At 57.7% G+C, this 27761-nt stretch overlaps 3 protein-coding genes across 8 annotated transcripts in view; 1 reads left to right on the top strand and 2 right to left on the bottom strand.

Annotated features, from left to right (window-relative positions):
* ZHX3 (zinc fingers and homeoboxes 3) overlaps positions 1-5165 on the bottom strand; it is a 130263-nt gene extending 125098 nt beyond the window's left edge. For 2 of the 3 annotated variants that reach the window (XR_005781999.1, XR_005782001.1), the window contains exon 1: positions 1512-1757. The gene's annotated coding sequence lies outside the window, so the exon portion shown is untranslated. Of the gene's footprint in view, positions 1-1511; positions 1758-5059 lie in introns of those variants that run through there. The other variant, XR_005782003.1, reaches the window with a different exon arrangement.
* A 168-nt stretch (positions 5166-5333) lies between these two features.
* On the top strand, positions 5334-21010 carry LPIN3 (lipin 3). Of its 4 annotated transcripts, none has more exons than XM_040447050.1 (21): positions 5334-5500; positions 9051-9203; positions 9278-9496; positions 10710-10805; positions 11835-12100; positions 12307-12390; positions 12735-12858; positions 13017-13359; positions 14147-14246; positions 14385-14536; positions 14945-15038; positions 15137-15206; positions 16868-16960; positions 17036-17079; positions 17803-17941; positions 18883-19031; positions 19212-19298; positions 19782-19934; positions 20096-20210; positions 20296-20399; positions 20575-21010. In XM_040447050.1, exons 3-21 carry the CDS (start codon positions 9305-9307, stop codon positions 20717-20719), a joined length of 2550 nt encoding a protein of 849 aa, XP_040302984.1. In that variant the 5' UTR covers positions 5334-5500; positions 9051-9203; positions 9278-9304; the 3' UTR covers positions 20720-21010. The 4 variants fall into 4 exon arrangements, with proteins under 4 accessions (XP_040302984.1, XP_040302985.1, XP_040302983.1 ...); XM_040447051.1 differs by having other exon boundaries at positions 5396-5500; positions 9297-9496; XM_040447049.1 differs by lacking the exon at positions 5334-5500 and adding an exon at positions 5700-5810 and having other exon boundaries at positions 9297-9496; positions 12310-12390.
* Positions 21011-21584: 574 nt separating this feature from the next.
* On the bottom strand, positions 21585-27755 carry EMILIN3 (elastin microfibril interfacer 3). The gene is made up of 4 exons (XM_040447052.1): positions 27580-27755; positions 26181-26303; positions 24807-25030; positions 21585-24538 (listed from the first exon to the last, which is right to left on the bottom strand). The coding sequence occupies exons 1-4, from the start codon at positions 27741-27743 to the stop codon at positions 22785-22787; spliced, it is 2265 nt and encodes a 754-aa protein (XP_040302986.1). The 5' UTR covers positions 27744-27755; the 3' UTR covers positions 21585-22784.
* Between the last annotated feature and the right edge of the window lie 6 nt (positions 27756-27761).

Here is a 27761-nt window from a genome sequence, read left to right as displayed (position 1 = left end):
GACACCCCATCACCTTTGCCATATTCTAAAAGCAAGTCACAGGTCCTACCCCCACTCAAGAGGAAAGGATTACACGAAGGCATGAACACCAGGAGGTGGGGAGACAGGGAGTCACCTTAGAGTCTGTCTGCCATCGAGGGTTTCCCAGAGTAAGTGACAATGGATCTGGGATCTAAAAACTGACTTGGCATGAACTGTATAGATAGGGGGCAGGGGGAGAACAATGTGGGCAGACAGTGCAATAACATTCACAAAGGCTCTAGTACAATAACCAGCAATATTATCTCTCTCCTGCTCAACAACCATCCATGGCTCCTCAGTGCCCATGGCTTTGCCCAACACTGAAGGCCAGACAGGTCATCTCCTGGGCACTTACTTTCTCTCTCCATCATCCGTGCCTTTACTCACTACTTCCACCCACTTAGACTGCCCTTGCCCTACTATATACACTCCATCTATATATAATTCAGGGCCCAGAAGAAATTGATCTTCCCTAAACAATATTTTTGAATACCTATTTAAGAGGAGGGCACCACGCAAGACCCTTCTTTAATTGCAAAGCCTAGTGACTTTCATCCATGGTCCTGGATGTCAGCAGGTCAGGGCGGAAGGTATACCCAAATAAAAAGATGAGGAACGGAAGTCCCTTGCCGAAGGTCAAGCCAATGGGGCAGCTGGTAAGTCCTGCAGAGATTTTGGACACACAGAAAGCGCTGTTTCCTACGGTGGTTAATGGTCTTCCAGTAATCCTCCCTGGGCTAGAAATCGCAAACGGATCCTAAGGTTCAGCCAAACTGACGTTTTTCCGGGAAGGACAGCTGGAATCGGGAACTGCCCAACCTCAGCCCACACTGCCAGGCAACCTGGCCAGGCTGGGTCAGTCCTCCGCTGGCAACAGAGGCTTCGTTGGCAGGAAGAGGAGATAGCTACGGAAGTGTCCTGCGCTCCAGCCCAGGAATCCCTGACCACATCCAGGGCCTGTCCTTGAAAAGCTGAGAGAAGAGGCCCCAGTAGCCCCACGGCCGTTGCCACATCAGCAGGAAAAGGCAGCATGGGAGGCAAAAGCGACTTAGGCCAGTAGCCCAGAGCCTGGCTGCCTCCAGCCGGAGGTGGAGGGCGGAGCCGGAGGCAGGGGGCGGAGCTGGAAGCAGGGGCGGGGTCGGCGGATGGGTGGGGCCGGGAGAGGGGAGCAGTGACCCGCCCTGCTTTCCCAGTCCCGCCTGTCAGTCCCGGAAGGAGCTGGTCTCAGACTGCCGGTCCTGGAACTGAGCACCTGCCCGCTGCTGCCATTGGGGGGTCGAGTCTCCGCAACCGCCTGGGGAGTGGCGGGGGCAGACCTAGGGGCGGAGGAAGGCCTGGAACCCCCTGCATCCCAGTCCCCACCCCCATCTTCCCTAGTGCCATCTCAACACCCATTAAAGCTTTTTCCTTTGCTCTGGGAGCAGAGGACCCTCCCTCCACCCCCCCAATCTGATACTTCCCCCGGCCCCCCCCACCCCCGCTCTCCTCACCTTCATCTTCAAGACTGAACTACCCTCAGGTAGCTCTGCAGGGCCTTTGCACTAACCAGTCCCTACACCCAAAACATCATTCGCACCCTTCTTCATCTAACTAATTTCAACTTATTTTTCAAGCTTTTCAAAGCCCTCCTTGACCTGTCCCATCTTGCTATGAGTTTCAGGGCTTGGTCCGCCTGAGCCTGGTCATCTTAAATCGCAACTGCCACTGCCGGACTACCTGTCTATTCTTTCTCTTCTCCCCCCCCCCCCCCCCCAAGACTGTGGGGTCGCTGCAGCATCTCTAGTGCCTGGCCTAGGTATGGTGCTCAGTGAGATCATAAACATCCTGCCTGGGAGTCCTCTGCGATCCCCTAGACCTCTGCCTGGTGACAAACTCCTGTAGTCACTTCACCTGTTAGAGCAGTAGGTCTCAAACTAGAGTGTGAATCAGAAACACTGAAGGGGGGAGGGGTGTCTTATTAAAATACAGGTGACTGGGTCCCACCCCCAGAGATTTTGATTCCTAAGTGTGGAGCAGAGGCTGAGAGTTTGCATTTCTAAACATCTCTCAGGGGCTGCTGCTGCTGACACAGGAACCAGGTTTAAGAATCACTGTTAGGGCCGGGGTGCCTGGGTGGCTCAGTTGGTTAAGCTGCCTTAACCAACTCTTGATTTCCGCTCAGGTCACGATTTTACGGTTCATGAGGCTGAGCCCCACGTGGGGCTGAGCCTACTTGGGATTTCTCTCTCTCTCTCTCTCTCTGCCCATCCCCCGCACGTGTGCACGTGCTCTTTCTCTCTCTTTCAAAATAAATAAACATTAAAAAACAAAAAAGAATCACTGTTAGGGCATCAGTTTCTTCATCAGTAAAATAGGATAACTACTGTCCATATGCCGTATGAGGTTTTATGAGAACGAAATGAGATTATGCAGATGAAGAACTAAGCATGGGGCCTGTACCCAGGAGGTAGTCACTAAGTGTTTGCAATTGCTACTGGGAGTGGGAAGGACACATGCCATCAGGGGAAACATGAGCAGAAGAGGTGGGTAAGGGTCCAAGCAGGGCAGCTGGGCTGGCAGAAGAGCAAGGCCCAGCACAGCAGCCAGGGAGTCAAGGTTGTGCTATGGAAGCAGGGAAGCAGCTGGGAACCATGCACAGTTCTGGAGCAGGACAGTGACAGGTGGAAGCTGAATGTGGCAACATTGAGCAGGAGGGGCAGCAGCAAATTCCCTGTGCTGGCTTTTCCTTGGCTGTTTGGTCAGGCATAGAGCTGCTAGATTTAGCAAAAAAAAAATGAAGGCTATCCAGTTAAATTTGAAGTTCAGATAAATAATGATTTTTTTTTTTTACTATAAGTATTTCCCAAATTGCATGGGATATACTTATACTAAAAAAACTTTTGTTATTTATCTGAGCTTCAAATTTAACTGGGTGTTCTTTATTCTTATTTGCTAAATCAAATAATCCCAGCAAGACATCAACTCCCTAGCCCCCAAGCCCCAGGACTCCATGCTGGAGGGAGCCAGCCACAGGTTCCTCTGCCTCCCTCCCCATTTTCAATGAGGCCACCAGGCCACCAGGAGTGACTGAGGAGCTGTTCCAGGCTCAGTCTGGCTGCCATAACAAGCGGTCACAGCCACAGGCCTAGGTGAACAGGTCCTCCCACTTCACGCCGGGTTCACCCAGCAAAAAAGTCATGAGGCACAGTAAATAATCATTGGGTCTATAATTTATTGAAGCACCTAAAGTTACCAAGTCCCATAAAGAGGGAGGTGCCGCGTGCACTTGTGGGTTACTTAAAAGTCAAACAGTTGCCACTGGCATAGGCCTGCCTGGTGAGGGTACCCAGGGAGAGGAGAAAACAGCCCCTGTCCTCAACCCCAGACATGAACAAACACAAGAGCCCAGGGTGCTTGCATGCTCAGAGCGTGCCTTGGAAATAGTTCTATAAAATGCAAGCTAGAACAGGGTGGTCCCTGCCTCATTCAGTTCCGATGGACGTTGGGATAAGTCATATTACCCGCGGCTGCCTCTGTCTCCCCCACCCCCATAATCACCAAATCCCGATGATTCATAGTTCCGGAAACAAGCCTGTTGGAAATCCAATTACTGCAACAACCTTTATGTCAATTTATTTCTTCACTAAAGAGGAACAATGAAAACAATATGTGCTCCATTTTTTTTTTTTTTTTTTACGTGATACACATTTTTGAATGCCTAGTGTGTGTCCTTTGTGCTAAAACTCAGGAGTTCTCAGCCTTGGCTGTACAGTGCCATCACCTGAAGATTTCCCAGGTGATCCCAGTACCCCAGGCATCAGTATTTTTCCCGGGGTATGGTGCTCTCAATGCACAGCCAAAGTTGAGAACCACTGACTGAGTTCGTCCTGCTTAATCCTCACAACACAATCCTGCAAGGTAGGTTTTATCTCCATTTTGCAGATGAGGAATTGAGGCTCAAAGAGGTACAGTAACTATGGCATCAGTAGCCATCACCTTGGACCTTTCCTTTCCTCCCAGGCTCCCTTGTGGGATTCTTATGTTTCCACGGTTTCACTGTTAAATATAATAGTTACATATAATGTTTCCACAGATATGTTGGAGGCAGCGCTGCCCTCTGGCCAGCTTGAGACACCTCTGCTCCCAACAGGGCTCTTTTGAGACACAAACCAGACATGGTTTGGGTTTAGGACTGACACTAAATGGCTTTGCTATAGTGAGGACAACTGGAGACAGTCACCCCACCCAGGTCCCGTCATCTTGGGTCACAGAACAATGGCGGCCACCTCTCACTCCCCACCACCCGGGACCCTCTAAGCCTGGCTCTTTACAATGCACCCCACTCCTCCAAGCGTCTCGGTGCCCTCGCTCTTCATAGCAAACTCCCTCACCTCCTGATTCCTAGCGCATCTTTTTTGCAGGAGCCGTACATCCACACGGTTTGTCAGAAAGGCCTTTGATCGAGGACAGGCCACAGATCCGAGGGGAAAGAAAACCCGTGTCCTAGCCCGACTCCTCGCCCTTGGCTCGCGGGCCCGCCGATTCTTCAGACGTGCGCGCACCTGGGCTCACCTGTCCCGCTCCCGCCCGGCCTGCAGGCTGAGAGGAAGGGCAGCAGGGCGAAAAGGCTGGTCACCGCCTGCCCTCTGCTGGCCGATAGCAGTATTGACGCTCCACCGGTGCGTCAGATGGGTGGCATGAAGGAGAGCGGGCATCTATTGAGCTCCCGCTGTATGTCAGGCACTGAACTGGGCGCTGGGGTGTAAGGATGAACGCGACCTGCTCTCACAAAGTTCAGCTTCAAATGAGGAGACGGACAAAAATCAAACAGTCATTCAAACAAATATGAAGTTACAGCCGTGGGCTGTGTGAGCTTATGATGCGAGGCTCCTGTCCAGTCTACGGGATGTGTCGGGACGGTCAGGGAAAGCTGCCCCTGAAGAGGGAACGTGTGAGGGCCAAATGCCCCACAAAGTCGTTTCATGTAATCTCGGAAATCACACGAGGTGGCTATCCGCTTTGCCAAACAGAAAACAGGCTCAGACTGGGGAAAACTTACCCAAGGTCATACACCAAGCAAAGCCAGGAGGGCCTAAGTCTGCCGGATTCGAAAGTCCCCGCTTTTCCGCTGCTCCTGGCTGTGGGGCAGGTGGGGGCCACCGGGACGTCCCATCCAGCCGCTTTAGGGAGCGGGGCGGGGCCGGGGTGGAGCCTGCGCGGGGCGGGGCCTGAAGTCCGGCCCGCCCAGCCTCTATAGGTGAAAGGGCGCCCTTGGGCGTGGGGACTGGGCGGAGGCGGGGTCTTTTTGCGGGGTGGAGCCTGGACGGACTGGGGCCTGCAGACACTGGCCTTGGCTCGTGGAAGGGGCGGAGCCGGGATCTCACCCGGTCCTAGAGGAGACGGAAGCTCCAACTGAGTGCGGGGCCGAAGACACTTACCCTGTGCACTCGGGCAGAGACTGCGGTTCGGGGTCCCGGAGGTCCAGTGGGCAGCTCCCCAGGTAGGGCCTGACCCCGGCCTGAGAAGAAGTACCCCCCCCACCCCTGCCCTGCCCCGCCCTTCTGTCGTGCCATCTGACCCTCGTTCCTTCCTGTCCGCGGGCCTGAGTCCATCTCCAGTCTTCAAGAGGGTAGCTCAGGCGTGGAGGAGCCGCTCTCACTTCGTCTGTCTCCCTGGCCCAGCCGTTGCGGGAGCCCGGACATCCAGAATGTGGGATCAGGAGATAAGATGCCAAAACCTCTCAGAGGAGGCTGGCGCAGCTCCACCCCAGCCTGACTGTGTGACCTTGGGGAGATCGCCCACCCTCTCTGGTACTGAGTGTCCCGTGCCTGCAGACTGGGCGAGTCAGCTGGCGTAGCTGTGAAGGCTGTTGGGGATACAGGGGTGCAGCTTTCTCCCTTCTAGGACTGTAGGAACACTTATCCTTCTGCTGCTTCTGGTCCTGGGTGAAGAGCTGTCTCCCAACCCTTCCCAAATCTGGGAGTCTAGAAAGGCCGAGAGCTCAGACCCAGGGCAGTTCGTTCTGGCTTCCCTGTGGTGGAGTTGTGTGCTGGCCTAGGAGGCCTGTGGGTGTTCCCAGAGTGGACTCTGAAGCTTGGGCATCCTGCGAAGCCTGCCCAGAGCCCACCTGCTCACTTTGCAATTGGTGGGCCACCAACATGCAGGGCCTCGAATGCTATGTAAAGAAGTCTAACCTCTCAAGGATGGGCAGGGCAGGGCAGGGCATTGGAGTCTGACCTGTAGTGTGCCCTAAGGACCAGCCTGGTGACTGGGGCTGTCATGATGCCAGGAAAGATACTACTGTTGATAGGTGACACATATGGGCATTTATTGCATGCTAGTGCTTTACCTGAATTATCTCATTAATTACTCACACATCCCGTATGCCCATTTCAGAGGCTGAAACCAAAGCTCGGAGAAGTGAAGTGATTTGCCCAAGGTCGCAGCTAGTAAATGTCAGGGAGAGAATTAGAACCCAAACAGTCCGGTACCTTACCCACAACGTCCTGTTGCCACCCAGGATCTGGGCATCTGGTAGTAAAGCCTTGACCTAGGACAGCAGGAGGAGCAGGAGATTGGGGAATAGAATTCAGAGGGCTCGGGAGGAAGGGACTCGCATAAGTCCTGAGAGGAACTCAGCTGGCCTGGGTCCCCGGGGGGAAGTGAAGTGTTTGATTATAGACACACTAGTTTGGGGTGAAGGGAGGTATAAGGGAGCTGAGCAGAGCTCTTCATATGGAGAAGACCAAGGAGGCAGAGCTGGGTCCTGGGGGAACGGAGATGCCTTCAGAGATGGGTGTAGGGCTTGGCTCACAGGAGTCCCCCCAAATGCTGAGCAGACAAATGCGGGGGGCATCTGTGTGTGGGGGGGGGTGGACAGTGGGAGGAATGAATTGTTGGCTGAGAAGGGTTTGAAAAATTGAGGCCTTGTTTCATAAAGGGTAAACAGGCTAGCAAGTCACTTGCGTGAGGATACCCTGTGGCAGGATCAGAGTAGGACCCAGTGCCCCTTGGGTGCCATCTCTGCTGTTAAGCTCTTTCTCCTACATCAGTGGCTCTCTACCAGGGGCAATTCTGTTCCCCAGAGAACGTGTGACAATGTTTGGAGACAATTTGGTTGTCACAACTGGAGGTGGGGTGATACTAGTATCTGTGGGTAGAGACCAGGAGTGTTGCTAAACATCCTACAATCCCCCCAAAGCAAAGAATTATTCAGCCTCTAATGGCAGTCGTGCTGAAGTTGAGAAACTCTGTGATAGGTAAGCTGGACCTGTCATTATCTCTCCAGCCCAGCTCCTTTGCCCCTAGCGGGACAGATAGCTCAGGCCTGAGCCTCCACCTGGGCAGACCTTTGCCCCCACTCCTAGTCTGCCCCTCCCATGCTTGCTGCCTTGTTCCTGGAAACTTCTGAAGTCCTCTCTGCTTTTCTTGGGCACAGTGGCCTAGAGCCCTGCCCATCACATGTCTGTCCTTGTCTGTCTTCCTAGACCTTTTATTCACAGAATTTGATGTGGTAGGGAGGAAACAAAGTGGGAATTTTCACCTAGCACATAGTAGGTGCTTTGCAGATAAAATATTTATTAAATTTGAGGGCCATTTTTGGGATCAAAAATCTTCATTTTATCCCAGGTTTTCATTTTAGCAATTCTAATTGTATCTTATGTTTGTGAAGCTCTGCGTTTCTAACAAGCACCCCGCCCCCCAGGTGATGCTGACGCTGTTGGGCCATGAGCCACATTTTGAGTGGCAAGGCATTGCAGGGTTGTGCAGAGGTGGGCTGGGGCGGGGCTGCACCCCCTGCAGACAGCTGTGGCTGTGGTTTGAGGACTGTGGAGTGGAAGGAACCATGGTATGGAGTCAGGAAACCAGGACACAAATCATTACTCCCTTCCCCCCATCTATGGGCTGTTAGCCGAATAGAGTTTGGATAAGTCACTTAACTTCTTTGAGGAGTGGTCTTGCATGGCGGGTCATCCGCCAGGGGCTCTGATGCAGGGTCTGAGAGATGGGAGTGCCCTGTGGAGGTGGGATGGCCTGGATCCTGGCAGCCAGAAGGGCACTAGGCCACTGACCTGGCCAGCAGGGAAGGGGCAATGAGCTGATGCTGGCAGGGCGGGCACCATGCCAGCGTGGAAGCAGCTCTCATTATGGCCCTGGCTCTTCTCCACGGCTGCCACAGCCTTCTGCTTCTGGCTTACCCAGCTCTGCCTGGTGTGGGAAAGCTGGAGGGACCGGTCTGGCTGGGGGAAGGAGGGGCAGCTTTGATGGGTTCAGGGACGAGCCCAAGGCCTGAATGTGGGTCTCAGGGCCTGACCAGCTGAATGAGGGTCTCAGAAATGGGGGTCAGGCTTGATACCCATGGCCTAGAGACACTGGGATCAGACTGTGGACCCGTTCCAGGGAAACCGGGAAGGAGTTTGGTATTTGAGGCCATAAACCGAGAGCTTACTCTACCCCCAGCTATAGGGGATGCCCTCCTTCAAGCCTCTGACCCCAGGAATAGAGCTGGGCAGAGCCTTAGGTGCCTGCTGCACCCTACCTCTGGTTCTCCACAAGTCAGCCCTGATGGCCCAGCAAGGCCCCTTCCAACTCCTAAGACCAGGAGGCAGCAAGACAGATGAACCCATTTCCCAGATGGAAGAACAAAGACTCTCTCCTCCTTACTTCCTGGGAAGATATCAGTCTTTAGGGCTGTCACCCATTACCCAGCAGGGCCCTGGGCCTGATATATCATGAGGCTGCCTCCCCCTATTCCCACACTTGGGCCGACCCAGTGGTTCACACTGAGGGTTCTGCAGCCAAACAGGCCTGGGTTTGAGTCCTGGCTCCTCTCCTTACTAGTTGTGAGGTCCTGGGCAAATCACTCCACCTCTGAGCCTCAGGTGGCTTGTCTGTAAACAGCAGTAATGACACCCGCTTGGCCAGCCTCGCAGGTTGTTGTGAAGTTCAAATGAGCCCTACCACTGAAAACCATGGTCATTATCATTACTCATGGCATTTCGAGACGCAAGCCTCCCCAGATCGCCTTACCTGGTGCTCTCATTTGACAGATGTGGAGATTGGCACTTGGAGAAGGAAGGCAGCTGCCCAAGGGTCTCACAAGCAGGTGGTGGGCAAGCCAAGACTAGAGCCCACACTTACAGACATACCTCCCGTCCCACACCTGTTGCCCATCTGCAAAGGCACTCCGAGGGCAACGCACTGTAAGTCTGGGGACCTGGGGGGTCAGGCTGCAGAGACTCCCTGCAGAGGGAGGTGGACCTGACCTTTGCCCCAGCACCCCCTCCCTTTGCCAGCACCAGCCATGAACTACGTGGGGCAGCTGGCAGAGACGGTGTTTGGGACAGTGAAGGAGATATACCGGGGCCTGAACCCGGCCACACTGAGTGGTGGCATCGATGTGCTGGTGGTGAAGCAGGTGGACGGCTCCTTCCGATGTTCGCCCTTCCACGTGCGTTTCGGCAAGCTGGGTGTCCTGCGGTCGCGAGAGAAGGTGGTGAGTGCTGGCCGGCCAGGGGCCACTGTAGGGTGGGCTCTTAAAGCCAGGACAGCCACTGCGGCCCCAGGAGAGGACCGAGGCCTCCCTCAGGTGGGGATCTGTCCACAGGACAAGCTTCCGTTCTTTCGCATTTTCTTTGAAAGTTTTGGGTCAGTCTGGGGATTTGGGTCCAAGAGGGTTCCCGTTTTCCTGTGGAGGCAGCACAGCGGGGCAGTCCCTGGTACTGGGGCCATCACACCTGGCTCTAGCTCACTGAGAACTGGTTTTCTCACTGGGTTTTCTTGGTAAGTCTTTTCACCCGTGCAAATGAACACACTCTGCTCTACCTGGTGCTGGAGGGGTGATTTTGGAGCATGACATAGGAGCTGATGACACTGTCGAGGGTGGCACTCAAAGGTTAGCTTCTCTCTCTTCGAAAAGCTGTGCTGTCTTCTCTGGGCCCCGGCGAACGTGACAGATTTCTAGTTAGCACTGAGGTCGGGAGTATGAAAAGAGGTTTGGTGGGTCCAAATCCCTTTTGCATTGGAGCCACTGGGGACTTGCCAGAATCCTAACAGAAAAGTGTAAGCTTGTAGGGGACAGTAGGTAGCGAGGTGGTTAAGAGCTTGGGTTGTGGACTCAGCCTTCCTGGCTCACAGACAGCCTCCCTCGGCCACTTCCCAGTATATTGCTTAACACCCCCGAGCCTCAGTTTCCTCATCTATAATGTAGGGGTAGTGATAGGAGCTACTGCACAGGGTTGCTGGAAGGTTAAATGGGAGAGTCCCGATAAAACTCTCCATGCAGCGCTTAGAAAATGGTCATTCGGACTATGGTACGTGTGTGTAGTCAGCAAGTGCTCTGGCACTATCCTGGGGGTGGGGGAAACAGCAGCAGCGACAGGATGGGTCATGACTTGTTCTAATGGGGTGTGGCAGAGAGAAGAGTTAGAAACCACGGCAGACACAAGAATACTGAGACGGTTATATGTGCAACAAAGCCCAGAGAACGGGGAAATGGTGGGGGAGGGGCATGGAGAGTTCAGCACAGCCTCTCTGAGAAGGGGAACTTGAGCAGAGACCCTCAGGGTGGGGAGCAGCCAGGGTCTGGGGTGGGGTGGGGCTGAAGTTCCAGCGAGTGCAGTGCTCCATGGAGGCAGGCAGGACAGTAGACTAGAAGGTGGGGGTAAGGGACAATGGTGGGGACTGTGTGCCATCATGCCTTGTTACAGGTAGACATTGAGATCAACGGGGAGCCCGTGGACTTGCACATGAAGCTGGGAGACAGCGGGGAGGCCTTCTTTGTCCAGGAGCTGGAGAGCGATGATGTAAGCGCCTCGTGGCACCTGCACCTGCACCTTCACTAGTGCCCCCTCTGGCTGGGCCCTTGGGACCGGTCACCGACCCCACCCCTAGGAATACCCCAGCAGCAAGAGCCTGATGCAGGGGGACTGGTTAGGGCTGGCACTCGAGGCATGCTGTTGGAGCCTGGGTAGAATTGGGAGGGGGGCAGCAAGGGTTGATTTCCTTCCCGGGGAAAGTTGAGGGAGGTTTCTCAGAAGAGGACGCCTGAGCTGGACCCCTGGAGGGTGGAAAGGAGGGCTTCCCAGGGAAGCTTGGAAAGGAAGGGAGTGCTGAGGAACTGGCTGGGGGGCTGGTGAGCATGAGATGCGTGGTTCTGGATCTGGTGCTGGCTCGATGCAGTTAGAACATAGAAGTGTGTGGGTGAGAGCTGAGCAGAGGCGTGTTTGCAGAAGGGGGACAGAGCCCAACACAAGCCAGCGGAGGTGTTTAAACAGTTTGAGCTTCACAAACTTCAACTGAGCCCCTACTCTATGCCGGACACTGTGCAGTGGACTCGGATGAGGGATGATCCCTGTCTCCAAAGAAGCTTCCCAGACTAGCCTAGGAGACAGATGTATAAACAACAGATGATGGAACTACATAGTCATTATAATGAAGGGAGTTGGAACAGGGGCTGGGGGTAGTCAGGGTAAACTTCCTGGAGGAGGTGATGCCTGGCTGAGTCTTAAAGGAAAAGCAGGTGTGGTCAGAGAATGAGTAGCCAGTGTCCAGGTTTCTAGCTGGACAGTGTGGTTCATGTAGCACCTGGCCCGCCATGAACTTCCTGGGGTACATGCAACCCCTGGGATTGGGGCTGCTCTCTGTCTCTGTCAGGGAGCTCGGATGCCAGTGGTGTTTGCAAGGCCTTGCTGCTGCTGCCTCTGGCCAGCCTCCATGCCTGTTTTCCTGACCCCAAAGGAGCCCACTCCAGGGCCTTGGTACTCAGGCAGGGCTCAGAATGATTGAGTGGTGAGGGTGGCCCCCCAGGCTATAGCCCCTGGTCTGCTCCACAGGAACACGTGCCTCCCCACCTATGCACATCACCCATCCCTTGTGGGGGCCTGTCTGGGTTCCCCTCAGACTCCCAGCTGAGCACAGACAGTGAGCCTGAAGCCATCACTGAGGGGGTGGCCTCCACGGGGCGGAAGAAGAGGCGTCGCAGGAGGAAACCCAGGCGGAAGGAGGACACGGTGGCAGCCAATTCCAGTTCTGAGGAGCTGGAGACAGGCGCTGAGAGTGAACTGTCTCTACTGGAAAAGCCAAGGCCGGAGCCCCCAGGGTGTGTGGGGACCAGGGTGGCCAAGGGTGTGGGGATACCAACCAGGGTTCAGGCACCTTTTCCTTTGCTGATGCTGTGTGACCCTGGGCAAGGGCCTTGATTTCTCTGGGCTTTACCTCCCCAAACCCCTGACACCCAGGCTCCCATGCCCTTCCGTGGGTACCCTGTCCTTGTCAGTGACCATTTATTTCCTTGTGACCCCTCAGCAGTGTCGAATCCGAAGGGGAGTCCTCACCGCAAGCCAAAGACTTCTACCCCTACTCTGATGGCGAGTGGTGCCCCCGGGCCAGGTGAGAGTCTAGGAGGCCTGCAGGCAGGGACTCAAGGCCAAGGTCTTAGAGTGGCTTTCATTTACATTTTCCTAATGAATGATATAGAACACATTGAATGTGTTCATCAGCCATTTCTGAATCTCCTTTGTTAAGCATTTATTCAAGTCTTTGCCCATTTTTTTTTTTTTTTACTAGACTGCCTCATTATTGTTGGTTTGTAGGAGTTTTTCATATATTTATACATTCTGGATCCAAACATAGGCATGAATACGTATCACAAATATTTTTTTTTCCCCAGGCTGGGGTGGGCAGCGGTGGGCGGTAGGCTGGCTCGAGGGTCTCTAAGTTCTTGTTTCTGGCAGCCTCTTGCCGGGTGTGCTAATGACATCCCCAAAGAGCGACTCAGAGCTGGAGCTGCGGACCCCCGAGCCCAGCCCCCTGCGAGCTGAGTCCCACATACAGTGGGCCTGGGGGAGGCTGCCCAAGGTGAGTTCCTCCGTGTCAGCCTCCCGAGCCTGCCTTTCTGTGGTCCCTGTGGGTCAGAAATGGAGTGACTGATACCCGGGACCCCCAAGGCCTTTTGGGGTGTGGGAGGCAGGGCCTGCACTGGTTTACACCCCCCGCCCCCATTTGTTTGATTGAAGGTGGCCAAAGCAGAATGGCCCGAGTGCTCGAAGATCGCTGATGGTGGTGTCAGGGCAGCTCCACCTCTTCAGGGAGAGCCCGGCACCCCCTCTGCTCCTGTGGCTGGTGTGGACCCTTCGGGGCCCCTAATCCTGCAGACAGGGGCTGGTGCTGACCTTCCTCCTACTGACATGGAGCCTCCTGCTCTGGTGGGTCCCCCTCTCCCCACCTCTGAGAGAAAGAAAACCAAGACTCAGAGCCGAAGGGATCCAGGCCTCCCTCCTCCCTCGAAATCATGGAGCTGGGCCGCCCTGGAGGGCCCACTTCCCACCAGGCAGCCCGAGGGGGTCTCTAGCAGGAAAGGTGAGTAATGGCTGGACCTCTCCCAGGCTTTTCCTGGCCTCATGTTACCCACTGGCTGGACTCTGGTACTTCAAGCATGTTTTGAGCACCTACTGTGTGCCAGGCACTGTGCTTGGCACCAGCACTCATGGGCTCACAGCCCAGCGAGGCAGATAGACAAAGCATGTGTGAACAGGAAGAGCACGTCGTGGGTGACGCAGGACAGAATCATTGGTTGGGACAGAGGCTGTTTAAATCATGTGGTCGGGGAAGGCCTCTCTGAGTGGGTGATGCGTGAGCGGAGACTCCAACAATAAAGACCCAGCCAAATAAGGATCAAGGGAAGAGAATTCTAGGCAGAGGAAAGAGCATGTGTCAAGGCCATGAAGTGGGAGGGAGGCTGTGCGGCCAGGAACGGAGGCAGCTGGTATGTCTTGAGCAAGGCGGGGGTGGAAAAGGAAGAAGCAGATGCTGGATCCTTGGCGCAGGAGCTGGGGTTTATCCTACGAGTGTGGGAAGGCACTAGGACTCACCGCCAGATCAGTAGTTGCTGGCTATCTATGGCTCTGTAAAATTTAATTGCAATTAAATCGCATTTAAAATTCTGTTTCTCCGTCACACCACATTTTCAGTGTGCTAATACAGGGATGTGGCTAGCAGTTACCGTATTGGACCCGTAGACGCGAGACATTTCTATCGTCCCCAAAAGTCCTACCAGACGGCGCTGCTTTAGGGCGTTCAGAGACCAGACACATTGTTCACGCTACTAAGCACATGTCAAGTCTATAGGTGTCCCCTCTGCCCTCAGGCTCCGTGAAGAGAAGCCAGCACCTGGGCCCCAGTGACATCTATCTGGACGACTTGCCCTCTCTGGATTCTGAGAATGCAGCCCTTTACTTCCCCCAGAGGTGCCTGCATTCTGGGTTCCAGGGTGTCTTGGGATTGGGGCCGGTGAGCCCAGGGGTTGGCCAGCAAGGGCCTGGAGGGGTGGGCCCCTCCTCACAGCCTCCTTGTATTTACATCACTATTGGCTTCTTTGCCCCCAGGGACTGTGGACTGGGGCCCAGAAGGTGGAGTGAACCCAACAGCCAGAAGCCTCTGGGGGACCCCAACCCTGAACAGGAGCCAGAACCCACTTTGGACATGATAGTGCTTTCCCTCTGTGGTGGACTAGCTGACAGCCGGGACATCTCCCGGGGTATGTCTGACCATGGCCTGAACCCTTCCAAGGATTGGCACTGACCCCAGGGGACGGGGGAGGGCAGGGAGGCCCCCAGAGTAGCAGGCGGCCATGGTGTGAGGCTAGGCTGAGGCCTTGCTGTTCTCTGCCCTGTGGAGCCCCATGTGGCCAGCGAGGGCAGGGCATTCCCGAGACCCTGTGAAGCAAACACTTAAGGCTAAGCTGTGACTTATCCTGTGAATCCAGGATGGCAAATACCTGGGGTGGGCACAGCAGATGCAAAAACCACAGGTAGGGAGAAGCCCTGCTAAGTATCACACCCAAAATGCAGGATGCCTGATGGTAGAGTGTAGATGGTAGAACGGGGCCTGATGGTCCCGTTCAAATGTGTCAGCCTCATTCCTTACCCTCTGCCTCTGTGCCCAGAGAAATTCAACCAGCACATAGTCTCCTACGAGGACCTCGTCCAAAACCCTGGCCTCCTTGAGCACCCGAACCTGGTGGTGAAAATCAATGAGAAGTGAGTACCAAGGCTGAGACCCTGGCAGCCCCAGAGCCCCCCTGCCCGCCACCACCCTGTGGCTGCTGCAGCCCTGACTCCTCCTTCTGTCTCTCCAGACATTATAACTGGGCTGTTGCTGCCCCCATGATCCTCTCCCTGCAAGCCTTCCAGAAGAACTTGCCCAAGGTAATGGTTAGAGCACCAGCGGGCCTGCTGAGGGTAGAGGGTTATGGCCAAGAAGCTTACAGTGGGCAGAGATGGGTCTGGGGCTGACCGGCTACAAGACCACTCTGAGAGGGGATACTGAGTCCCCCGAAGCCTCACCCCATGACGTGTGGACAGAGTCCCACCCTTCCCTGGCTTCCTGGCATGGCTGAATCCTGGCAAGGGGACACTGTACTCCAAAGGAGCTCAGGGCAAACCAGAGGGGGATGATAACCTTCAACAGGAGGCTTTTAGATCTAAGAGATGAGGCTTGGCAGACAGAGGGCCCACTCCTTACCTTGCCCTGGCAATGTCTCCAGGCTGGACTGTGGGCACTTGCTTGCTTTATTGGCATGCATTTGTTGAGCACCTACTCTGTGCGTTTTTCGAGCACGTACTGTGTGCCAGGCACAGGCCGGAGCCAGTCATGCCCTCCCAGAAAGACAGTAGTCAAAGACTCAGCCAGATGAATGTACAATTCAACCGTGAGTATTGGGAGTGAGGCTGGGGTGCTTTGAGAGGCTAAAGTGGGAGTTTGCTCAGTGAGTGCCTCCTGGGTAGAGATCTGAAGGATGAGTAATCTGTAAGCAGAGGAGGGGAGGGGAACAGCATGTGGTGATGCTCAGAGGTGGGAAGGAACCCAGTCTCTTCAGTCCCTCCCAGAACTTCCACTCTCTGACCTGCCCCTGCCTCTCCTATGCCACTGGGAGTGGTACAGGGCCCTGCCCTAATCTGGCCCATGGTTCCCAGATCAGTTAGACTTGCCCAAGAACATCACTAACCAGATGTTGACAGCAGGTGCCTCCCTTTCGTGACACTCGGCTCCACCCTTTGGCTGGCTCTGGGTCTGAGCTAGGACCAGAGCCTATGGGAAGGAGGAGGGCCACTCTCCTGCTTGGTTCTCCTCACTGTCCTCAGACAGACCCACCACCTGAGGCCTCTGGGAGACAACCCCAGTCTGTTTCCAGCTCAAGGGGGTACCCTGGCTGACCCACCTCCAGGTCATGTCCTCCTGACTTGGGTTCACCATTCTGTTTGTAGGAAGCTGATAAGTCTCCTGGGAGGGTCTTTGCCCCGGCTCTCCTGGCCTCTCCCTGGGGCTACCTAGCACACATCTAATGAGCATCTTCCCAAGGTCATGTTCTCCCACCAGACAATCGTGGTGACACAGAGAGGGGGGCCATCCATGGGATAGAGTCACTGACCTTTGGGGTTGCCTATGTTGGTCTTGGAGGTTGAGGGGAGTACTGGCTATGGATTGTTCTTGCAGCTGTCACTTGGTGGCATCATGCAGAGAGTACTAGATCCTGAGAAACGTCAAAGCACTGCCTTCAGCTACTCTAGTAGCAGTACTGGCCCATAGGATCTGGAGGCCAGGCCAAGCCTGGGCAAGAGCTAGGGGGTCAGAGCTGGAGTAGAGTGGGGATTGGCAGGAATGGCCCTTGGTCTCCTGTGCTCAGCTACATGAGTCACTGTTTGGAAGCCAAGGATGGAGGTGAGGATGCTTCCACAGCCTCCAGATGTTGACAGCACCTTGCTCTAGGGTCAGCCCTAGACTCTGGGTTCATGGGGTCCCCAAGGGCAATGAAAAGTAGGTTTGGTGGTGCAGGAAAAAAAATGCCATGGCCTTTATCTGCCCACAGAGCACTGTGGACAAACTGGAGAAGGAGAAGATGCCCCGGAAAGGTGGACGGTGGTGGTTTTCCTGGCGACGCAGGGACTTCCCGGCCGAGGAGGTGAGTGATCATGGTCAAGGGGGTGGTCGGCACAGTGTGGAGGCGGGGTTTACTAGATGTATGTTCTTCCCACAGCGCAGTGCCCAGGCAGAGAAAAGCACAGCCCGGGAGCAGCAGGGGTGAGTTGGATCTCTTAGCTGGCACTCTGCAGCTGGAGCTGAGCCTGGGGACGATCTCTGTGGGGGCAGCGGTGGCGCCAGCAGCCCTCCGCCAGTGATGGTTGTTTGTCACTACCCAGTCGCTTCTACACCCTTTCTTTTTCTTGAGAAATAGCCCCATTTCACACATGGGAAAACTGAGGCCTAGAGCTGCACCAAAATTTCCACAGCTGGGTACTGGTGGAGCTGGAACGGGTGCCCAGACTCCTGGCCCAGACAAGGATTACTGTCTTAAGGAAGGGTGGGAGGGGTGGGGCCTTCCCCTCTTTGCCAGGGGCCGGCTGACCTTGCCTTCTTCACAAGTGACCACAACACCTCAGCTTGGGTATGAGTGATGACCAGGGGCGGGTCTGCTGAAGCCAAAGCAGGTGGGATTGGGAATAAACTCTAAGACGCACACCTGGGTCTTTCAGGTAGCCATCTCCAAGGCTAGCTTGGCCATGCACTAAGGGCCGGGAGCCCTGGCCCCTTTCTGGGCATATACTGCCGACCTGCACCCTTAATTCTGCTACCCCTCTCCAAATGGGTGGCACCTAGAAGGAGAGGTTTCTGATTCCCTGAGTGGTCTCTGGAGGGGCAGCGATAAGCCCCAGGTTCCTTGTGGCCTGGGCCAAGGGGTAAGCATCTGCTGGGAGTGCAGGGCCTTGGCGGAGGACAGAGGCCTGAGAGCCGGGCTGCCTGCAGGGCGAAGACTGATGTGCCGAGTAGTGAGGATGACGCCCCAGAGAGCCCTGTGATCCTTGAGGTCCCCTCCCTGCCACCCTCGCCTCCAGCCTACCCTCCTACCTACAGGAAGTCCCTCCGCCTCTCCTCCAGCCAGATCGTGAGTGTGCGCGTTGGTGTGTCCAGGTGGGGGTGGTGGGGCTGAGATAATTAGGCTCCAAGGAACTTAAAAGCCCAGAATCCATCCTCTTGGCAGCCTCCCTAAGAGCCTCTGCTTGAATACCTTCAGGGTCAGGGGGCTCACTTCTTCATGTGCCAACCCATGTCTTTGCTGGATGCCCTCATTGGAAAAGTGTTCTCTATGTCATCTTAAAATATCTACCTGCGGTGGGTTGGGTCTCTCTTAGAGGCCACTCTGAAGGAATCGAAGGCTGATGACAGCCCCTCAGATTTTGGCAGTCCCTGCCCCTGAGTCCTGCCTTTGAGCTCAGTAACTGGCCCCTGAGTGTGGCTCTGTCAGGGAGGGGCCCAGGAGGGCCAACCTGGTACAGAGCAGCTACCATCTGTGTGGTACCCCTGTGTGACACCCACCTTGGGGTCAGCCAGGGCCCAATAGCCTTGGTCACCGGCTATGGCTGAGAGCTGCCCTAGGGACCAAGCACAGGGCTAGATCTCTCTTTGGGGGGATGTCACAAGTACCTGTGAGGATCCCCAGGAGGTCCCTTCTGTGGAGTGGGGTGTCTCCCCACCAGGAGCAATGCCAGCCTTAGGGCCGACCTGAGAAACCTGGGTGGGAGCCACGGGCCAGGCTTTGTCTGTGAGCTTCATCCTAAAGGGGCAGGAAGGGAGGTTAGGGCTCCCGTGCCTGCCGGTGCAGACCCCAACCAGCACCCTCGTACCGCCTAACTGCCCAAGGTTACCCTCTGCCCGTGTGCACGTGTGTGCATGTGGCTGTCTCTGATGAATTCAGGCAGGTTCTCTGAGCTGGGAGGAAGAGGAGCATGAGAGGCCTGTGGGGTTCACAGGGCACGGTTTGGGGTGGGGAAGGGGGACACACCAGGCTGGGGCACATCACAGCTTCCTCCCTTTGCCCGGCCCCAGCGGCGCCTGAACCTGCAAGAAGGTGCCAATGATGTGGTCTTCAGTGTGACCACCCAGTACCAGGGCACCTGCCGCTGCAGGGCCACCATCTACCTGTGGAAATGGGACGACAAGGTGGTCATCTCGGACATCGACGGGACCATTACCAAGTGAGGCCTGGTTGGCCAGGGGAGAGAGGGAGGGCCTGGGACTGGCCTCCTTTGTGCTGGGGGAAGGGGTACATCAAGAAAGGCCCTCTACCTGCAGTGCACCATCCTGGGCACTGGGGGCTGTGGCACATGAGGGCTACATGGGGCTGCCTCGGAGTGACCCTTCTTCTGTGGCTCTAGGTCGGACGCTCTGGGTCACATTCTGCCCCAGCTAGGGAAAGACTGGACACACCAGGGCATCACCAGTCTCTACCACAAAATCCACCTGTGAGTGCCTGGGCTGGGGAAGGGCCCTAGGGAGGGAATGACAGGATGTCTTAGGCCACTATGGCCTTTGCCCCAGGAAGCCAGGCTTGGGGACCAGGAGGGCCCACGAGGGAATAAGCCCCAGGCATGTCCCTGGAGCACGGCAACCTACTGGCTGGTCTCCCATTCTCCTGTGAAAGACCGGTCTCCTGGCGTCTGAGTCTAACTGCTGGTCTTTGTGCTGTAGAGAAGCCTACAGACTTGCTCAAACCTTTGTTCATCCCACTCCACCTGGGCCTCAGGATGCTGTCCGTGCCCCTCCTATGTGGGACAGCAGCTGAGGCCACCTCTGTCAGCCGTTCTTCCTAAGTCCCCTCCCTGCAAAGGCCTCTGGGTCTGAAGGCCAGAGCCCCGGGGTTGAGCTGAGCTGGCCGAAGCCAAGAGGGTGGGGCAGGGAGTGGCTGGTCTCTGACGACTCTGTGCCTCTCCTGCCCCCCACCCCAGAAATGGGTACAAGTTCCTGTACTGCTCGGCACGGGCTATCGGCATGGCAGGCCTCACCAAGGGCTACCTGCAGTGGGTGAGCGAGCGGGGCTGCGGCCTCCCTGAGGGCCCCCTCCTGCTGTCTCCCAGCAGCCTCTTCTCCGCCCTCCACAGGTAACCACCCCATAGGACACAAGCCCACAGGCTCTTGTTGGGGGGGGGGGGGGCAGGCTCGGGTGTCAGTTGAGTCAGACCTTGCGGCACCTGACCCTGCCATCCTCTGATTGCTGCCCTGCCTTGGCTCCCCTTCCTGCTCATGGCCCTGGCTGCCCCAGGGAGGTGATTGAGAAGAAACCAGAGGTGTTCAAAATCGCCTGCCTGAGTGATATCCAGCAGCTGTTCCTGCCCCATGGACAGCCCTTCTATGCTGCCTTTGGGAACAGGCCCAACGTGAGTGTGTCACCTCCCCAGGGGCAGGGCCACCTTCTCCCTATCTTATCTCCCAGCCCACAGGCCCCTCCTTTGTCCCCCACAGGATGTCATCGCCTACCGGCAGGTGGGCCTACCTACGTCTCGAATCTTCACAGTCAACCCCCGGGGAGAGCTCATCCAGGAGCTCATGAAGAACCATAAATCCACGTGAGGCCAAACCCTGCCATGCACCCCCATGCCGCAAGTCCCCATGCCCTAGCTTCTCCCTGGGCCCCGGTTCCACCCAGGGCTCCCAGGCAGGATGCAATGTTTGCCCGACATGATGGGGGCTGGGGCCTGGTGGCAGCTCAGGCTCTCGGCGCTGACCCTGTTCTGCCCACAGGTACGAACGGCTCGGCGAGGTGGTCGAGCTCCTCTTCCCGCCCGTGGCCCGTGGCCCCAGCACAGACCTGGCCCACCCTGAATACAGCAACTTCTGCCACTGGCGGGAGCCCCTGGTTGCTGTGGACTTTGATGCCCTGGCCTGACCCTGCCCCGGCTGCCCCCTCCTCCCTGGCCAGGTGTTCCAGGGAGTGGGTGTCCCAGGGATCGGGACACTGGAAGCTGGGTACCACGGGGCCAGTCCACTGAACGGGAGGAGGGGGCTGAAGGCTGGTTAGTGGCCACAGAGACCCCCCCTCCTCCCTGTCCTGTCTCCTGCCTTTGCCAGCTGAGCTGCAGGAGGTGGGGGGCAGCTGCTCCAGGCCTCAGCACAGCCCTGGCCTGTAGCAATTAAATGACTGTCACCCGGGCCCTCACAGGATTCTCCATGCCCTTGACATCTCTGTCCCTGTCACCCTGGTATGTTGTCCCAACTCCTGATAGGACAGGGAGAAGAGGGAGGTCCCGGGAGGCTTGAGACCTGTAGGCACGGAAATGGCTGGCGGCAGCAGTGGGGAGGGGTTGAGTACCCTCTGCACAGCATGGATCATAGCCTCTGAAGCCCGATTCCTCCATAACCCCGGCCCCTTCCCACAGCTCTTGAGCCAGACCTCACCACTCTCCCTGGCACGCCGGTATCTCAGCACACCCCAAGCCAGGATGCTCAGACATCAAGGAACGAGGATTCCCAGGCAGTGCGAGGGCTGAGGGAGTGTGACTCCCACTTGGCCTGGCCCGTGCCCAGCTGCTGCCCTTGTTCCCCTGAGTACCTCCCCTAAGGACACAGCCCCCAAACCTGCCAGGGCCAATGGCAGTGACCTGCCAACCCTCCCTAGACTTTGCTGGTCAACTCAGTGCCCACAGAGCTGCCGAGCAAGCTCGTACGGGGATGAGGAACTTTAGGAAGTGGGGCTGGCTCCCCAGCAGTGCAGCCTTCCAGCCTGCTGTCCTTGGGGAAGAAAATACCTTTAGATGGGTTAAAAGCTTTAATCCAGGCCTGCCCCACCCCCCCCAACAGCACCACAGTAGAAGGAAGAAACCAGAAGGCAGGGCTATAGGGACCTGCAACATAGCACAGAAAGCCCTGGGCTGCTGTGGGGGAACTGAGGCCAGGAACCTCAGCAGAGATGGGCATCAGGGTCTCTGGGAGCTCTGCAGGCTGGATGAACACTGTGTTTTCAGGTTGTCCCGTGATGGTGTCGTACCTGAATTTCTCACCATTTAGTGAACATCCAGCAGAGGCTGGGGTTTTGCCGGGATGCTGGAAACAGGGCTTGGAGGCCTTCCTCTCCTGTGGCCTGTTCAGAGTCTGGCCTCATTCAGGCCGTGACATATATGAGGGCTGTTCTCTGAAGAGAGGCTCTAACCTGGGCGGGTGGGGGGTGGGCAGGATATTCTCCCATATGGAAAGGAGGGGAGGGTGTGGGGACCAGAGGCCCTGAAGCATTTTTGGGAAAGAAAAGGAAAAGTATAAATTGGGGTGGGGTCTCTAAACAGAGCCTGGACCCTGTCCTTTTTCCTCAGGGAATCTACAGCTGCCTAAGCCCTCACCTGAGGGGAGGGTCAAAAGAAATAAAGAGAACCGAGTCTTCGTGTTTCTGTTCTGCTCCGAAGGACCAGGGCTGGTGGAAACCTCTGGTCCTTGGTTTCAGAAACCATATCCACGAAGCTGCCGGGTGTGAGGACAGTGCCAGTGGGCACCATCTTCCTGCAGAAACGGAGCCCAGACAGCAAGGGAGAGAAGCCAAGGGGACAAGGGAACCAGAAGCCCCCACAGGCTGGGGGCTATGGCCTGGGGACAAAGGGAGATGTGGCCAGGTCACTGTCTGTGACCAGACCTGCGGGTCTTTGTACAGGTGCTGACCCTGGTGTGTCTGAAGAGGGACAATTTGCAGACTGGATTGTGAGGTCAATTAGGTCCACCCTGGCCTTCAGGCATGATGTCCTTGCCTTGACCACGATGTTGAATTGTCCAGTTGGTACAGCACTGAGTGTGGATTTTGGTGGCTGGGACAGTCATATGGAGCTGGACCAAGGCTATTCCTTCTGTGGCCTCTGAAGTGGCATCCATGCTGGCCAGGGGGGGCTGGGAGGCACTGCTGGGCAAGGCTGGGCTCTGGAGGGACATCCCCAGGGTCAGCAGGGTCCAGGGGCGGGTCCTGTCTGGCCTGCCTAGTCAGCTTGCCGGGGCCGCGCCTGCTCGGCCAGCTGGGCCCGGCAGTACAGGAGGTCATCCCGGAGGCGGGCGATGTCCTGCGCATGCTGAGCCAGTGTGCGATTCAGCTGGTCCACATAGCCCCACAGGCCCTCCCTGTGGGCAGCCAGTAGGCCCAGCCTCCCGCAGGCACCCTCCACCTGCGCCACCCTCTGGTCGAAGCGGCCCAGCACGTGCCGCAGGTCCTGGGCTGTGTGCTGGCAGCGGCTCAGCCCGCCCGCCACATCGGCCACGCCGGCCTTGAGTCGCTCCAGCTCCCCCCGCAGGCTCAGGACCTGCCTGTGGCCGGCCTGAAGCCGAGAGCCCTGGCTGCTGACCTGTTCCTGGATGGCGTGCACCTCAGCCTCCACCTTGCGCTCTCGCTCGTCCAGGGAGGAGTTGGCCTCCAGGAAGGCATCGGAATACCGGCTGACGGAGTCGCTGAGGCCCGTGAGCGACTTGCTCACAGAGTTCAGATTGACCTTGAGCAGGGTGATCTCGCCTTGGAGTGAGCTGCCCGTTGCTTCTGCCAGCTGCTCCTGGACCTCAGCCACGGTGCCGTTGAGCTGCCGGAGCAGGGCTGCGTGGCTGGCCACCTGGTGTAGGAGGGCCTCGCTCCGGCTCTGCCAGGCCTTCACCTCTGCCGCGAGGGTGTCCAGGATGGCCGAGGTGGTGCTGGGAGTGCACGAGGACTCCAGTGAAACCAGCCGCTGTTCCAGCACCGCCAGCTCCGTCTGCACCCGGGGCCGGGCCGACCTGCCCGGTGGGTCGCTGTCATGGCTCAGCTCCCCAGCCAGCGTCACCAGGCGCTCCTCTAGGCTCTGCACTCGCTCTTCCAGCAGGGTCCTGAAGCTGCCCACGTCCCATCCCCCCTCCTCCCCCCCCAGGCAGCAGCCTCTCGCTCCGCCTTCCGTCCCATTGAGGGTCTCCAGGCCCTCCAGCAGCCGGTCCGCACCCCCCTCGAGCATGGCAGCAGAGAGCCGCTCCAGCTCATCCCTGGTGAGGGGGCCATGGCCCCTCTGGGCCTCAGTGACAGCCTGTAAGTTCCTCTCGAGGTTGTCCACACGGGCGCTGATCAAAGCCAGCCGGCCACAGCAGCCGCCCCCTCCGGCCATGCTCAGCCCCTGCAACCTCGACCCGAGCTGTGACAGCTCCCGGCGCAAGGCCAGCTCCCGGCCATCCAGGCTCTGGTGCAGCCTCTGGCTGGCTGCCTGACCCTCCTCACACTGCTGCCGCACCTCCTGCACCCGCAGGTCGCAGGAACTCTGGACACCTTGCAGCTTCTGTTCAAAGCCATCCAGTAGGCTCCCCCAGAGTCGGTGCAGCCGTCGGTCCACGTACTCATCCAGAAGCGTCAGGGAGGTGAGTGGAGACGGAGGGGCCTCCCGCAGCCGCTGTAGGTGAGCCTCGTGACCCAGGGCCAGCCCGTGCACCTCGTCCAGCAGCTGCACCTTGGTCCGGAGCGTGTTGCTCACCTCTGTCACCTTGCTCAAGATCTCATCCAGGGGGGGTGTGAGTGGCCCTCCAGCTCTGTCTCTGGGCTTCACAAACCCCTCAGAGACGATCCCGAAGCCCACAGGGGTGGCAGGAGCCCTGGGACCACTGGTCATCCTGTTGGGGTCTTCATGGCTAGCCACCAGGCCACTGAGGGTACCATATGCTTGTGCCAGGCGCTGGACATCACCCTCCAGGCGTTCTAGCCGCTCACCAAACAGCCCTGGACCTTTTCTTCCTGGAAGAGAGAACCCCAGGGGCATCGCTGGCCTGCCTCCCTCAGCTTGTCCTGTAGCCAGGCCTGAGAGATTTTCTGTTCTAAGCGCACCTTCTCACTGGGCATAGCTCTCTCAGCTTTGGGAGGGGCTCTGGGAGCTCTCCCTCAAGCCCAGCATGAGATGCACCCTCCCCAGCCCTGCCAGAGCTCAGCCTACCTGGCTCAATCCCCTCCCCGCCGCTCCAAAAAAACCTGATCACCTGGTAGGGTCTCCTCCAGGCAGACTCACCATAGGGGCTGGGGACCGCTCTGCTAGAAGAAGGGGGCTGGGACCCTGGGCCCAGCTGCCCCGAGGGAATCTGGGGCTGAGGCTCTGGCTGGGCTGGGGAGGCCCCATGGTCGGTGAGGTGCTCGGGGCAGCCTTCTCCAGTGAGGCCAGGGCAGCACCGCCAGGTGAGGTCCGTCACTGTCTTGTAGCCGACCTTGTATCTGGGTCTGAGCACTGTGCGGTACCTGGGCCAGACAGGGGGAGAGGGCGCTGCCCTGTACCTGTGGGCTGAGGCTCCTGCCTCCTGGCATAAGATCTAATTATCTCCCCACCTCTACACCGCCATCAAAGCCTCCCTTTTCTGTGTATTCTGTGACAGGGCAGTTGGGGTGGAGGCGGGCCTTTCAGGGCTTCAGAGAAGGGTTAAGGAGCAGGTGCAGGTGAAGTCCCATCCCATCCTGTTTGCTTGGGGAGAACACTAGCAGGGACTTAGCCCCAGTGTCCCCAAGACCATTTTGGATCCCCTTGAGCTCATGCTGCCATGAGAAATTCCACTCTGGCTTTGGCGATACCTGGAAGAATTCTGGCACAATCTCAACCCCTCCCCCGTGGGGTGGGGTGGGATGGGTACTGCCCTGGAGCCGGGGTGCACAGCCCTTCCCAGTGTGCAGGGGCTGCTCTCGGCTCCCATCTGTCCCCTCAGTTCTGTCTGCTCCTCTGTAGCCTGTTCTGAGAACTCAGCTCTGGCCACCCAGGCTGGTGGATGGCACCTTGGATTCTGAGGACAGAAGGGAAGGCCCAGGGGTGCAGGGCAGAGCTCGCCAGGGCCCCTCCCTCACCTGCTCAGCCACGTGCCTGTCTACCCACTGACACACTGGAGCAAGTGGGTTTGTTTTCAGACACGCACTTAAACCTCTCCAAGTATAGACCTGTGTGCATCACACCTGTGCACCGTCCTACATATCCTCACACAACCCCGCCTGTCCGGCCCAGGCCCTGGCAACCTGGCCTCCATCCCCTCACCCTTGGCCTTCCTTTTCTACAGTCACCACAGCCCTTCCTGGGTCCCCTTTGGCATCAATGATTGTCAGTGTGAGCCTCTGCCTTTTCTGTTCACCTCCAACCCTCTTTGCCTCTGTGGCTTCTTCCTTGCCTAGTTCTGTGTCTCTTTTAGGAATCCTCCCTTGGTCCCTCTGTGGGCCCTAACCTGAACCTGCTTATGTCTCCTCCCCGCCCCCCGTCCCCTAGCCAGCCTGTATGGGAGCTGGGGTAATGGGCTCTTTGCAGTCCAAGGAGGTACAGCCCCTTGTGGAGCTGGCTGCCGCTCTTGGGGGGAAGGCAGGGCTGGGGCTTGTGCCCAGCAGTCCTGAGTGGGTGGCACGGGGGTGCACTCACATGACTGTCCTGGGGCACTTGGGCCCCCATCCACACTGCCGGTACTCAGCCTTCACATAGCTGTCTGCTCCCTCCTGTAGGATACAGGTCACGTTCCTGTGCACCACGTAGGCGCAGAGGGCCCTGTAAGGGAACAGCATCCTTGCAATATCTGGCCTGAGCCAGGCCCACTGAGGCTCCTAGACCCCCCTCCCTATCTGTAGGTCTCCCCAGGGGACTAGATTCCCATCTCTCTTCTGTCTCTGTTCTTTGTTCCTGGAGGCCAGGGCCCTGGCCTGGGGTCTGGACCCACTGCTGGTCAGTCAGATCCCAGACTTCCCAGTGGGTTGGTCACTGAGGTAAGCACTGTAGTGAACCAGGGGCTGCCTTTCCTGTGGTCTGGCCTCTGCCCTCCTTCCCTGGATTCCCCAACAAGAGCCTTGCTGTATTCCCACCCTCCTCCAACTCCTTCACTGGCTCTCAACTCCTTATCTTGGCATTCCATCCTTCTGAGATCTCAACTTAGTGCCTCTGTGCCTTTGAGAGCACACTTCTCCTCCTTCCTTCCCTGACTCCTGGGGAAATACATTCTAGCCCCTGCCTTTGCTCCGGGTCTCTCAGTCTCTGATCACTTCTGGTACTGCCTCCTCCAGGAAGCCAGCTCTGATGTGCCAGGCCCACTGAGCTATGGGCTGAGCACTCTCCTACAATACAATTCAGCCAGCATCCCAGGTAGAGCCCCTAACTCACCTGACTGGGGCCAGTTCCCAAGCCACTGGCTACTGAAGACCAGAAGCTGAGGCAGGGGTGAGGCAGGAGCCAGCCTCACAGATTACAAGGGGTGGGGAGTGGCTGCCTGGCTAAGCCAACCACCCGTGCACTGCTATTGGCCTCTGGAGCCACAACACAGGCCCGGGACCCAGGCGCCCCCATCAGTTCTGTGGTCCAAACACACTGGGGGTTCCCAAGGGGTGCCCGGGGTCAGGCTAACCGCCGGAGGGGGCGGGCTGCAGGGCGCTGGGCTCCATCTCCCACCTGGCGGGGCAGGGGAGAGAAGGGGGGCACGGCGCGGGTGGGGGCGTGGGGGATTCCCGCGTATGCCTCGCGTCCACCGTCCTCCCTCCGCTCCCTCCACCTGGTCCGCTTGCGCCGGGAGTTTGCACACAGCGCAGCTGGAAAATGTTACTTCGCTGGAAAGGTTTCCGCGGGCACTGCCAGGTCCCAGCCGCCGCGCCAGGCCCCCTCGGCTTATTTTTCTTCGCCAGCCCCGCAGCCTCCTGGAGCGTGGAGGCGCCCGCCGGGGCAGGGGCTCGGCCTCGGGAGCCCGGAGCCCCCCTCTCCCGCGCGCGGTCCGGGCAGGTGGTAGCGCCGCCGGGGCCCCATCCCTCCCGCTTCCCGCCCGGCCGCGGCCCGCGCTTACTTGTGCGGCCCCGGGCGCAGCCGCGGGCGCCATCCCGTCGTGTAGAGGTTGTAGCGGGGGGCACCGGGCGGCGCGGGCCGCGCGAGGAGCGGGGTGCCCTTGGCCTGCGCCCCCGAGAGCAGCGCCGCGACGGCGCACAGCCACACCGGCAGGCGGCGGCCCATCGCGGCCCACGGCTCTCC

This window comes from Herpailurus yagouaroundi, unplaced genomic scaffold, assembly GCF_014898765.1.
Source record: "Herpailurus yagouaroundi ecotype Mexico unplaced genomic scaffold, PumYag 196, whole genome shotgun sequence".
Lineage (NCBI taxonomy): Eukaryota > Metazoa > Chordata > Mammalia > Carnivora > Felidae > Herpailurus > Herpailurus yagouaroundi.
The sequence above is the reverse complement of the archived record's forward strand: the minus strand, read 5'-3'. Positions and strand labels throughout refer to the sequence as shown.

Coding starts and splice junctions, on each gene's coding strand:
- LPIN3 (XM_040447047.1), top strand. CDS start 5,708: ATGTGGGATCAGGAGATAAGATGCCAAAACCTCTCAGAGGAGGCTGGC. Junction 16,961..17,035: donor GGGACTTCCCGGCCGAGGAG/GTGAGTGATCAT, acceptor TTCTTCCCACAG/CGCAGTGCCCAGGCAGAGAA. Junction 17,942..18,882: donor GCCTCTCCTCCAGCCAGATC/GTGAGTGTGCGC, acceptor GCCCGGCCCCAG/CGGCGCCTGAACCTGCAAGA.
- EMILIN3 (XM_040447052.1), bottom strand. CDS start 27,743: ATGGGCCGCCGCCTGCCGGTGTGGCTGTGCGCCGTCGCGGCGCTGCTC. Junction 26,304..27,579: donor CTGCGCCCGGGGCCGCACAA/GTAAGCGCGGGC, acceptor GTTCCCTTACAG/GGCCCTCTGCGCCTACGTGG. Junction 24,539..24,806: donor AGCGGTCCCCAGCCCCTATG/GTGAGTCTGCCT, acceptor TCTCTCTTCCAG/GAAGAAAAGGTCCAGGGCTG.